At 36.1% G+C, this 14,016-nt stretch overlaps 1 protein-coding gene across 2 annotated transcripts in view; it reads left to right on the top strand.

Moving 5' to 3' along the window:
- ca10a (carbonic anhydrase Xa) overlaps nucleotides 1-14,016 on the top strand; it is a 234,415-nt gene that overhangs the window by 186,354 nt on the left and 34,045 nt on the right. For both annotated transcript variants that reach the window (XM_015355921.2, XM_015355922.1), the window contains exon 5: nucleotides 4,360-4,545. In XM_015355921.2, coding sequence (XP_015211407.1) covers nucleotides 4,360-4,545 — 186 coding nt within the window. The remainder of the gene's footprint in view (nucleotides 1-4,359; nucleotides 4,546-14,016) is intronic.

Below are 14,016 nucleotides of genomic sequence, written 5' to 3' on the forward strand. Positions count from 1 at the left end.
GCATTGCGATTCCCCTTGGTTTGTTGTAATATCACTACAGCACTACTAATTACCTTTCTTTCTAGTATATCCCCATAGAGTTTCAGAATCTGTCTTATAATTATTATTATTAATTATTTATTTGATTAAAGAAACTTACAGGTATACCCATTTATATAGCAGAACAATCTTAAGTAATGTACCTTGCTAAACAGCAACGTCCCACCTCAGATTTGAACCCCCCACTATCTGGTTATGGGTCCAGAGCTCAAAACTCTAGTCACTGCAGTTGCAGTGATAAGAATTCAAATGTCACGATTGCCATCTGTCTTTTTTTCAAGGGTGTATTTTCTCTGTCCACGTTTTACATGACAAAATTACATCCATGTCACAGAATTATACTGTACGTCTTTGATTTCAATGAACATATGTATGTTTATTGTACCATGGCAGTCTTGAAGTGTCAGTAGTTTCTCTTCACTTGCCTCATTTTCCCAGAAGGCAGCTTCAATTTATCTATCGTACAGCCCTTTTTTTGCATGTCAGTCTCTGACACAGCATTCACCAGCTGTTTATAGACTTCAGGATTTATTTAGAGCTTGTGTTGTTTTGAAGATAGAGTTTGCTATTGGAATGGGATGTAATCTTGGATTACGGTGCATTTTAGAAATGGAGTGCTCTAACCACTAAACATGGAACGGAGATGTATGAAATATCCTCATCTTATGCCGACAGCATAAAACGTCCCTGTTTTATTCACAGGGGCCTTGCACTATGCTTTGATTACCAAGTAGCTTTCAAAACATATTACAAATGATGCTTCTTAGTCTATTTTCAAAGCATTTTTAGAATAAAAAATGAATTCCCCCTTTTTACTTATTCATTTTCTTTTGAGGCTTAATGCTTTCATTCTTACTTTCCTCTATTATGTTCAGGAAGCATGTAGCGAATTTCACTCTGGTGTGTAATGGTTTGAATATTGTATGTTGGGAATAATGTTTTTTTCTTCATCTTTCCATAGCATTTCATTTCCTATTTGTTTTCTTCCTTGTACAGTAAAACGTTTGCTGCTGTTTTAATTACCTGTTTGTGACAAGGCTCGACATCTATAACAAGTGTGTTTGCTATGCAGCTCAGGTACTTGCAGGCATGCCAGTGTTCTGACAGCATGTGCTGCATTACAGAATTTTCTGGCTCTACTAGGAAACTTTTGTCTGGTGCAGTGTGTGGAAGCAAGAGTGTCTGTGCTGTACAGAATGAATAGGGCCTCTCCATTACACTCTCACACATGGTATGATGCCTCTCTGCAATGCCAGAATGCTTTTCCTACTCAGATTTTGGTAGCCTAAGCCAATGGCCTATTTTGGTGACTGGAAACTGTGCTTTATGAGATTATGTGCTTTGGAAGAGACATTTAACCAATGTCCTGTCTACTAGTAATAATAATAACAATCCTTACACTTAAATAGCTCTTTTCTGGAGACTCCACCTCTCAAAGCACTTTACAGGTAATGGGGACTCCCCTCCACCACCACCAATGTGTAGCCTCACCTGGATGATGCTACAGCAACCAAAGTTCACCAGTATGCTCACCACACAAAAGCTATCAGTATGGAAGAAAACAGAGTAATGAAGCCATACAATAAATGGGGATGATTAGGAGGCCAGTAGTGGTAAAAGCCAGGGGAAAATTAGACCAGGACACTGGTGTACACCCCTACTCTTTTAGAGAAATGCCCTGAGACTTTTAATGACCTTGGAGTGTTAGGACCTCAGTTTTATGTCTCATCCAAAGGACAGCATCCTTTTTTGCAGTATAGTGTACCCATCACTTAGGCATTAGGACCCACATAGACCCCAGGATGACTCCCTACTGATCCTTACTAAAACCTCTTACAGCAGCAGCTTTAGCTTTTCCCAGGGGCTTTCCCATCCAGGCACTGACCACCTTAGCTTCAGTGGGTTGCCACTTGTGAGTTGCAGGGTGATGTAGCTGCTGGCAACTTTGTCATGAAAGATCTCTTAACATTTTTTTAAAATGGTATTATTATTATTTGAACAATGTCACGTAAGTCCGACAGGACGAACCGTGGAATGGCAGGAAAGCGATAAAGACCCTATGCGTAGCGGCGAGACAGGGGTTAGCCCGGGCTCAGCTGTCCAGGAGAAGCCGTATAGAAACCTAGGCCCTCAGGCCAAGGAAAGGAGTGCTAGGCGGGTCTCAGGTCAACTGAACAACAATGCTGACTGACCGAGTAGCAGAGCAGAAGCAGGAATTAAATAGGCTACACAATAAGACACACCAGAAAGACATGAATGATCAGAGGGAACTAGGAACAGAAGGAACGTAGAGTGCCCTCTAGGTGTAATGAGCGTGACAAACAACCTATAGGTACTGTATACTACACAATAGATAGAAGTCAGAATATAGCATGCTTTCATTATATTTCTGTGCATTTTCTATAAAAATACAATCATAAAATCAACAAGTCACTCAAAAGAAAATCATCCCTGTGAGTTGGCATGCATTAATATAAATTAAGCACTTAAATAAAAAGAGACACTACTCGCTTATATTAAGATGTGATGTAAAATTGGTTGGTTTCTAAGGCTTGTTTATGTTAAACATCAATACTTTATTTCTTTATTGCTCTGTAAAATTTACATAGTACTTTTAAAAATAGAATACAAAACAGAGAATTATGTCTATATTAATGTTTAATTATCGAACGTTGGGTTCTGGAAAAAGCAAACCCACATACAACCATTGATGAATCAGTAATATTCTGTTATGTTACAATAAAACAGTACTAGAAAAATAAATAGTATCACCATAAATACACAGAATAGTATAAATTAATGTGTTAGGAATTACTTACAAATTGCATTTTAATATCTAGACACAAAAGATACACAGGTAACCATTCGATTTATAGATTAAAATTGGAGCATAGATGACTTAAAGTAAATAATAACAAAATGACATTAGTAATGTCCAAGTCAAATTACTGCTTCTGTGTCAGGGTAGTTTTAAGATTCTTTAAGAACATTTCTGTGACTTCATTCACTGATCATCTTATTAGTGCTGTGTATTCTTTCCCAGGCCTTACATTGTTCGCTTTTAGTTCTAGATCTCTTTTCTTTCAGATCATTGAGTCAGAGGCTGTATGAAATATTTACGATGTGTGGGCAATGTTATTTCCAGGGAAATTTGGAAGAGAGGGAGGGGGAATATGATTTTAAAAGCATGAGCAGTGAGGCAAAAAAAAGATGAGAGATGTTGCTTCCTTCTTAGAAGTATGTACTGAATAGCAATAGTTTACTTTGAAACTAACCCAGTAAAAAAGAAAATTTGATGAAGCGTACTTTTATCATTGCGCTTACCTTCATTGCTTATGTTTCAATCAATTTTGTGCCAATTTCCCTGAGTCTGCAACTTTAAAGCTGTGTTCCAAAGTTATGCTTACCTGATCTGTTCCATTATCTCATAGTCGGTAATGACAATTTAGAAATGTTTTGTCTGTGAAAGTGTATTTTATTTAATTATTAAGTTTCATTTCACTCGGTGAATTGCTTAATAGCTGAACTGAAAAGGATATTGACAAGATAAGACACTTTCACTTATAGCAGTGAAACACCTCATCTTCATTTGGCTATATTCCAACTCCACACTGACATAGTAATGTCTTCATGTCTGAAGAAAAAGGATTACTGAACTATAAAATCATTCCAGTAAAATAGTTCTCATTTTCTTTTCCTTTTTATTCAATTATCAGCCAAAAATTGAATTTGGAAGGTGAGCCTGAAAAAATGTACTTCCTGTTGCTGCCTGCATGAATTTAGTTATGGGCATCCACCATATTAGGTTAATCTGCCAGTTTTGAGAACCAAACAAATCATGAATAAATTACTTTGAAGAAAATAAATTGATTGTATTTTCTAAATCATGACAGCACTTTAGAATAGGGGACAAGTACAGAACATGTGTAATGTATGAATGATATAGTATGACTTGACATATGATAGACAGCTCCTGCATATAAAGGTTGGCCAACTACATATTAACATATATACTAATACGTATCTTTCAGGTACCATTAATAAGGCATGAATATTGTATTTACTTTCACTCAACAAAATGCGTCAGTAATACATGCCGAACAGGTGTCTTCTATTCTGAAATGTTATTGAAAATGCTGTTTTCTCCATGGCTTTGTGTGTATCTCAGAAATAAACCAATAATGTGGAATAATAATGTGCAATCATTTTTAATTGAATGGTGTTTTGGAGTTCCATCCTGACCATGGCCAACATCCGTAAGTTACTGTTACAGCAAGAGTTTGAAAGTTGTGCTGATGGCTTGTTTACTTTGCCTTCCAGTTTGGCGGAACTATGTACAACACAGGCCGGCATGTCTCCCTTCGTCTGGATAAAGAGCATTTGGTAAACATCTCAGGAGGACCCATGACGTACAGCCACCGGTTGGAAGAGATCCGGTTACACTTTGGCAGTGAAGACGGTCAAGGCTCAGAACATCTACTCAATGGACAGGCTTTCTCTGGGGAGGTAAGCTACTTGATATGGAGTGGGAGTGATACATTACAAGACATTAGAGGAAACATTAAAGATGCATTAACCTTTATTTGCAGATCTATTAGCACTGACGGTTTCGTTTTTCAGACATCCCAGAGGTTGCATGAAAACGCAAAAGGAAAGTGCTATTACAGCGTTATTGATTGCATGAATGTTTTTTTTTTCACAAAATAAAAATGAGTTGATATGAATAGTTGGGGAAGGTATACAGTACCTTATACAGCAGAGGTCTTTCAATTGAAAAAGACCAGAGCTCAGAGACTATGAAGGGCATACTCTGTGGTTTAAAAGCATATCGATCTTTTGCTCTAAATTCACCAGGCATGAGTTATTATTTTGTTTAGTAATACTGAAATGGGATGACAAAATATTGTTTTTTTCAACAGTGTATGCTTGGGATTTGATTCAAAAATAGCAAATGTCACATTCCTTATGCCACTGTATCTTTGTAAAACAACAGAGTGGTATTAGAAAAGAACAGAGTGGCGTTTTCTTGAGTATATTTAATACAGTTAGATACAGTACCAATAAAAGAGTAGAAGATCCAGCAGCTGGAAGATATATTCTCTTTCAAATATAACATTTTAGCTGCTACAGTGTTTTTTATAGCAATTTTTAGCTTCTGTGCTGGTTAAGTCCATGTCTTCCATTTTCTACGCCAGGTCAAAATGAGCCTCAGGTGATTATGAAATGACATGACCATTAGGTGTTAATGCTGTGAAATCACAACGGTATAGTAGCTTAGTACCCCAAATTGTGAGAGTAGTTTCAGTGCCAAATACGTTTGCTAAAAGGAAAGAAAAGCAAAAAAGTCCTGTAATGACTCTAAATGTAATCAAATCCCTTAGCTGCCTGTAGCTTCATGTCTGACATGTCGTGTCAATAACATTATTAGTTTAACAAGCTTTGGTGTTTTTTCAAAGTTAATTAAAGGTCGTGGACAAGAGGTGTGTGAGAGGCAAAATGAACAAGTTTGCTTCAAAGTAGTTTAGAAATCTATTCTGTCTATACCTTCTAGGTACAGTATCAATAATATGTAAACAAACTGAATCTTAAAAACACAAATACCAGAGAAAGCTGTCAATATTTAGAGTTTGTGCATCGTTCCCTTTCACTGCGGTCTAATCACTTTCCAAGCACTACAACCCCTATTTTGTTCTTTTGTTCACCATCCCATTTTTCTTGATTTGACTTTACCACAGTAAATTGCAGCATGAATGATTTTGTTTCTGCCTTACTTTGTCAGCACAAATTCTTCAGATGACTGCACCCTTGTGTTGTTTCGATAAAGCTAAGCTATGGTGTTCCTTTAAAGGTTGTGGACAGAACATGTTCATGAGTTCCAGATGTTACCATTTTGACACAGATGTACAGAATATTAACTATATTACCATCAAATCAGTGTACTTAAATTTTCTCTTTTTCATAGTCTTTGGGTATCTTATAACTAAAACCAACTAAAGGCACATTGTTTGTGTGGGAACAAGTAATAGGTTTATTCCATGCTGAAAAAAAGAAGAAAGAAAACACAACGTTTCGGCCGTGGAGCCTTCTTCAGGTGTGAGCTTTCAGGTCCCTCACACCTGAAGAAGGCTCCACGGCCGAAACGTTGTGTTTTCTTTCTTCTGTTTTTCAGCATGGAATAAACCTATTACTTGTTCCTTTGCAGCCTACACATGCTGACGCAGCTACCCACCTGAACTACATTGAATGTGTGTATCACTGTCAAATATTTACAGTCCAATGCTGATTGGATGCCTCTCAAAGGTATCTACACATGTCCCTGTCTAGGGGTCCTTACAACTATGTCAGCTCTAACAAGCTCTTAATTTTGTTTTCACATTTTCCGTGATGTATGTACAGCACATTCTTTATTCCCTGGTGTGTTTGTATTATTGTACATGGCCTCTGTCACCTTCTGCCTGAATATTAAAACCAAAGACTTGCATGAATTTCATCATTTAAACATGCATACTGTGTATTTCTAAATCTCCAATTTATTATGTTAATTTTATCCATTTTCATTTTCCAAATTTTATGGACCATCCTTTCAGTTTTATATCCTTGAGGAGATGCTTTATGTACCTTTTTAATAGGTACTTGATATCATGAGGGATATTTGACCACTCCTCCAAGCAGATCCTCTCTAACTCCACTAGCTTGTGTGACCTGTGCTTATAAGCTTCTTTCTTTACCTCCTTCTGAAAATGTGATAACCAGTCAAGAAAATAGATTGTTATGCTATTTAAAATTTTTGGCCATTGATTTTGATGCAATCATTGTATTGTAACATCTAACATCCTTTGCAGCCAAGTTTCAGATAAAAGGCACAATGTTTTGCTTAAAATACCCTGGTGAACTTTCTGATCTGTTTGTTCCTCAGTCCTAGCTAGTACAACAAGACCAGGGGATACAAAATTATCTTAAAGCAATACAAATCCATTTGTATTCTTTACAAGAATTGGTATTCTTTTTCAACATTAGCTTCACCTCTCTGTGCTGTGTTCCCATTTGACTTGACACTTAATTAGTAAATATTCGGTAAATATTGGTGGAGAGTTTTCTGTGTGTTCCCTCTCAACTCTACTGCACTCTCCAGATTCATGAGGTAACCTTGAGTGATTGGACACTTTAAGAGGTATTGTATCCTGATGATTCCTAATCATTGTCTTTTGGTTTGAGTTATTCAGATAAACTACTTTTCTGACCACACATTTGGGTAAAATAGTCATGTACTGTACCCTCTTTGTGGTGGAGTAGAGAACATCTCACTTCTCCTGACCTTATTTGTGTACTGTCATCTCCCATGTTTTTTTTAAGATGTAACTAGAGTCGTTGAGGTTGCTAATCCTTTCCCTTCAGATCTTCAGAAAAAGTTCTGTGTTACTGAGTTATTTACTTTTGTCTCTTAATACTTGGTGGCAGTCAGGTGACTTCTAATAGAAAATTGTAGAAATTTACCAAGGGTTTGTGAAACTTAAAGATGATTGCAAATCATTAGAAAATTACATTTACATCATTTATTTTCAACACATTTGCAATGTATGCCTTAATGTGAACATTTTGGTATTCAGAAAAGTATATATTTTATTTACAGTTATGTTGATATGTTCTGTACTCCTTTTAATCACATCACATTTGAATTTATAATTATTGAAAAGTCTTGATGTGCATCTGCATTTTGTTTTCGTAATCAACTTTAAGTTAAAATGAATTGAGTATATGAATACATTTGGATGCAGCACTCTATTGTCACTATACTGTAAGTAGTAGAATATTACATTATGTTCTAAAAGGTTGAAGGTTTTAAACATTACTTAAATTCCTGATGTACGTTAGTTATACATTTCTTAACAGAATTGCCACTGTACTTTAGTTATTAAAGTATTAACAGAATAAATATTAATAAGGCTACCTAGGGGGGGGGAAGTGAGTTTGTAAAAAACTGAACACATGTTTCAATGTAATTTAGGAAGTAATGGGTAATATTAATATCCCACAGCAGTGTAACACTTTATGTGTAAAGAAGAAATTGCATTAACATCTGCAGCCTCTATCATTTAATATGGTTATGAATCAATTAATACTTGGCATTTTCTTCAGGGGTAATAAGAACAACAGCAATTTGCATGGCAACAAAATAATTGTACACTTGACAGGCAAATTAATTATAATTCATGATAATAATTTATTTTGCTTTATGAGGTAGGCTGATATTTTAATAAAAGAGAGTATCAATATCATCAGACAGTATCCAGGCTTGTGACCTCAAGCATAGCTCTTTGTGTTTATAGGACTATTATTTATATGAAAAAGAGTTGTGTAGGTGGTCAACCTGTCCTTTAGTGCATGTATTTTTTTTTTAGTATTCAGCAAGCAATCCTCATTAATCTATTTGAACTTGAAGTCTTCCAAAAAACCAATTGCCTTTCTTGGAAGGACAAGGTAAACTTAGTCTTAACCAGTCTGGAAACTTTGCTAAAGAGATAAAATAACAGCATAGCCAAGTGATAAAAGAAACCTGATTTGCTCAGTATCACATTTTGTTCTGATAATGTTAATAAAGTACTGTGTACGTTGTCCTTAATCTATAAAGAATTCAGATGTGTGACTGTGATGATTTTTTTTTCCTTACAATATGTGCTAAGAAGTATTCGGGCAGAGAACAGATGCATAGTAGGGAGTTTGACACAATTTATCTGTGTTGATGTTTATCTTTTTCATTTTAAGCAAATGTGTTTACTTGCTTGGACTCTTCTTCTGAAGCTGTCGATTAGATTTGCCAGACATCTGGCATAGTACAACATGTTCTTTCAGCACAGGTGCAACCACTGATGTCTTGTCAGGGATGGTGAAAAGTTATCAAGAGGATTGTTATACAGTGTTTGTTTAACGGCAGCTCCTTTACTACTGATACTACACCAAAACCCATTAATCATTTCAGTACTTTAAAATAGAGCTGCTTGTCTTAATTTCTAAAGTACACATGCAAGTCATGGCTGTCAACCGTGAGCTTTTGTAGAACCACAACAACCAAAAGTATTTGAAGTCTGAACAAACTGGCTTAGTCCAGGGAAGCTGAAACTTCACATTTAGAGTTGTCCCAATTCTGCAACATGAGGCACAAAACGTCCAGTAGAATTGTTCTGAATTTGAGTTTTGTCACTGTAGACAATTTATTAAATGTGTAGAATTTAGATCAAATAATGTTATTTTAGAATTCTAAAGCAAACTAGTAGAACCTTATTTAACATATTGTGCTGTAATTTGGTCACCATGTTACAAAAAATATATTGTTGCTCTGGAATCAATGCAGAGAAACATGACCAGGTACAGTATATTCCAACACTTTTAATGTATGTTCTGCCAGGTGTGTTCTGGTAAAAGTGCTCAAAATTCCTCAAAGACATTGACAAAGTCAACCCAGTAATCTGCTTCCAAAAAAGAACTGAATCATGAATCAGAGAACATAGTGAATACTATGGGAAAATCTATTTAGAATATAGACTAGGAGACATTTGATACAATGGTTGTGAGAAGATGGAACAAGCTACCCAGTTATGTTGCTCGAATTTCAAACTGTTACCCTGGCTTCTTTCAGGAAATTTTCACACTCTCTGCAACCAGAGGGCGCTCCTACTCTGTCCTGTCCTTAGTTTCCTGTGCTTTGCAGTCCTTCTGGTGTCTCTCTCTCTGGGGCTATATTTTTCCGGGTCACTGATTCTCCTTCACTCAGCATTGACGTTCGGATGTCCTGAGACTCGCCTAGCATCCAGGTCGCGCCACATCCGCTGCCTGGGGGCATTGGTTTCTATACGACTCCTGAACTGCTGAGCCCTGGCTAATCCCCTGTTCTGCCGCTATGCATATGGGTCTTTTTCCACTCTCCTGCCTCTCCATGGTTCATCCCTTCCGACATCCGTGACAGAAATATCTGGATGAGATCTATTAGCTACTAGCAAGGAAACAACATAGAACGGCCTCCTCTTACAGTCTATTGTATGTAACCTCTGTTATGTTTTTGATGAGATGTTTTGATCAGAAACCTTAGTCTCGCATGCTGACACATGGTATTTCTGGTCACTTTATCATACAGGGAAATGTCAACCTTTTCACACTGAAAGCATGTTTTTTCAAAGTAAAAGCCTTGTAGACACAGCTGGGAAATAGATCAATGTTACTAGAGGTATTGAGGGACGTGCCAAAATAGATGGCAGCCTATAGGGAAGCAATTTGTTGAGAGGGGATTTTAAGGCATCGATTTACTTGACGAAATATTAAAAAATGTCTTCTGCTTCTTGCATAGCGTGCAATAAACAACTTCAAGGCCAACTCTGTTCTCCTCTTACTACTCTTGTTGTATAAAATCATGCATGACCAAAATTCTGACAGATTGCAAGTATATATTTATATTGCAAGTACTGTAATGACAAGCAAATATTCTTGCCCAGTATATTTATCTAGAGAAATCCAGGTATGTGTGTGTGAAGGGCTAGATAGTTAACTACAGATCTCACTGATTACTTGACTGTGGAAGGCTTTGGCACCTTTAGTTTTAAATGAGGATCTTGCTGTCTGATAAGCCTGTTTCACATACAGTAACATTTATTTTTCAACGGAGTCTTCACAGAAAACAAGTGAAACTACACAAAACTAAGCATAGTACTTTGCTGCCAAAAGAGAGGGAAACAGAAATGCTTAAACCAGGTAAACCATTCTAAAACAAAGGAAGAAAATCCTGTAAACAGCTGTACCAAAGGCAACATCCCTCTCTTTGCTCATTTAGAGAGTCTTGAGGTTGGTGTTTGAGAGCCCTTTGGGCTTCACTGGGAAAGTTTTATTTTAAAATAACTAACTTACAAAGAAGTACAAGATACACTATATAAATACTGTATATAAATATACAAAATAAAATCTAGCATAAACTTAAATCATGTTTGAAATGAATGCCATATGTAAATGATTTTTTTAATTAATTACTCCCAGACCTATTTAACTTATATCTTCAGAATAATTCCAAAAAAACAGTTCTGGTAAATTAGTTATGCCTTCCAAAATTGCAGCATTAGCACAGTATTACATAACAAAATGAAGGAAAATGGATTGTCGGCAAAATGACAATTCACTGAGTAACCTAAGCACGTACAAATATTGAACAACAAAGAGCTTTCCATTCTGTTTTGTCATATACTGCACCGTGAACTCCTGGCTGGGACATACAGTACTCAGGAGTAACTTTCCATGGAGTTCTAGGTCTCTTCCAGACAGTACAAAATTATTTTTTCGTATTCCTAATTTAGTTTCAGTGTGACTCTCCATTCAGACAATACCTTTATCTGGGATTCCCTTTCTACTTTTAATGTGTATTTCATATCGAACTCATGACTGATGTTTTATGCCAGCCTTTCTTCTTTGGCATTTCTAGTGCTCAACTGCAAACTTGAAAGCTTTTTCTTCCTCTCTCTTTCACACAAATGCTGGAAAGGACGTAGGCTGCAAACCACTTAAAGGCAAACAATTGCAAGGAACAAAAGAGAGCAACAACAGAACAGTAAAGAATCTGTTCAAATGTGGTTATGCTAGTTCAATTAGTAAATAAAAAGAAAAATGTTTCAAGTCCTTATTGCTGCCGTCCCTTGAAGTATTAACCTGATTCGATGAAAGGCTTCAGAATCAAAAGCAGCAAGTGCTACCTGCTGTAAATGAGCAACACAGCAGGATTAAGCAGCCATTTCTTGTTTTCTGCCGAGAACACAGCAAGAAATATTAAACTTCAAAAGCAAAAGTCCTTCTGAAATAGTGTAGTGTGGATTTAATTCATGGGTACCAGCCAGCAGCAAACCAAAGCAGAGTTAGATCAGACTTTTTCCTCTTCACTTTCTTTGTGTAGTCTTACAAGATGCCTGGAATGGAATTCGTAATTGGTTGTTGTCAAGCAAAGTGGTAGTCACCTAGCTACAGTAAAGTTAGCATTAGTCTAGCAAGGATACTGCAGTGCTTAGAAATGGTTCTTTTTATGTCTGCAGTCCAATCCTATTTTGTTTAGGTTAAAGTCCCTTTGAAAATGAAAGCTCTGCAAGAGTAATAAGTGCTAAAATATTCAATTGGTTATTCAGAAACTCATTAATACCCAGCTATACGCTTTCCCTTGAAAAGATAAAAAAAGCAATGCATTCTTTATGTTATGAAATATAAAGTGGAGCTCACGATCTTAAAACACTAAAATCAAATTAAAACAACTAGAGACTTTTTAGGTAAATAGTATTATTTTTCAAAGTAGCAGACTAGCTTAGTAATACTTTGTGGATAGACAGCCACTGTCTTTATATACTTTACTTGCTGTGAGTCAAGTGGAATGAAAGCTCAGCCACTCTAATTAATCTGTTAAACCTTGCTGTTATGTTTAATTACAATGCTTATCTCAATTTGTTTCCAGTTTAGTAAAGTACACGTGCAGCTGTTTGTCTGTGTAGCTATTTTTTTCCTTCTGTAATATATTGAGAATAAGTATAAATAATATATCATGAAAACATGTGAGTTTAGCATTCCACATGCATTATAGAAAGCTCAGGCACCACTGAAATACAGGTTGCGCTGTACACATTTGGGGAGGCCTCTGAGGCACGTATTGAAGCGCTGCTGGAGAGTGGTGTTCAAAGACAGCTTGAATTGTCAAAGGATACATGACTGAAGAATAAAGCTGTCCATGGTTAAAAAATCCTTTAAACCATGTTTATTGCTATTATTATTTTGAAATATAATTTTGGTAAAATAAAGATGAAAGGAGGTAAAATCCAAAATGAAAGTATGAGATGTTTGTTGTACAACCAAAAAAAAAACAGATGGATGTCTTTATATGATAAATTCAAGGATGCAATTAATATATTGCATTATAACCTTTTTTGCAATTAGGAAGTACAGTAGATACATAATTATTCATTTGTAAGTGATACAATATTACCACCAGCACACTCCTGATGTATGAGATCTGAATTGCATTATCTCACATATAAAAGTTGATATTATTGCCTCATACTGTGTCTGCTAAGAGCCTTGTTCACCTGGCTAGCTTCTTATCCCAGTAGAAATAAAGTCACACATGCCTGGCATAACAATAATATGTTGACCATCATTTCACATCTTTTTAAAACACAAATAATTTGAATTATTAATTGGTTTATAATCATATTCAAAATATCCCAAAGCACTTCTCATATGAGAGGGGAGCCATTTCATCCAGCAGTGACACAAGATACTCTGATATCTTAAATGACCAAGAAGTCAAGCCTTTGATTTCACATTTTATCTAAAACGTGATTTCTTACAGCGAAGTGTCCTCAGTCACTAAACTGGGGCATTGGCATGGAACTTCTTCCACAAACAAAAGTATGCCACCCATTGCTCTGCCAACACCACTTAACTGGAGTTCCATTCACGTACCTTGGCTTCAATATCTGTCAACATCTGGCTATAAATTGGGACTGCTGCTAGTTCTTCCTAAAGCTTGTGTTTGGTTGTTGTCTATGCAAATAATAAACAAAGGAAATGAAAAAAGAAGAAATATTGGAGAAGAACTGATACCATATTAGAAATGATCAAACTAGAATAAAGGGAGGTGCTCCTGAATGAGACATCCATTCAGGTAAAGGGAGGAATTCCATTTACAACAGCCTCAGCTAGGGAGACACTATTGAGCAACTAGATCACAGGAGAAAATAAAGAACTTTCACAACATCTGACTTTTTTAAGACAATAATATTTTTCTTTTTGATGCATTAAAGTCTTATCCGGCAACTTGCAGAGCCTCTTTTAAATATATTTCAAGGGATAAAGTAATAAGATAGTATAGATAATGTCTACTTCACATCTTTTACATTAATATTATGATATTTAAAATGGTATTTAGCACTTTCAAACTATTCTGATCTAGGAATTAATTTGTAG

Source organism: Lepisosteus oculatus, chromosome 9, assembly GCF_040954835.1.
Source record: "Lepisosteus oculatus isolate fLepOcu1 chromosome 9, fLepOcu1.hap2, whole genome shotgun sequence".
Taxonomy (NCBI): Eukaryota; Metazoa; Chordata; class Actinopteri; order Semionotiformes; family Lepisosteidae; genus Lepisosteus; species Lepisosteus oculatus.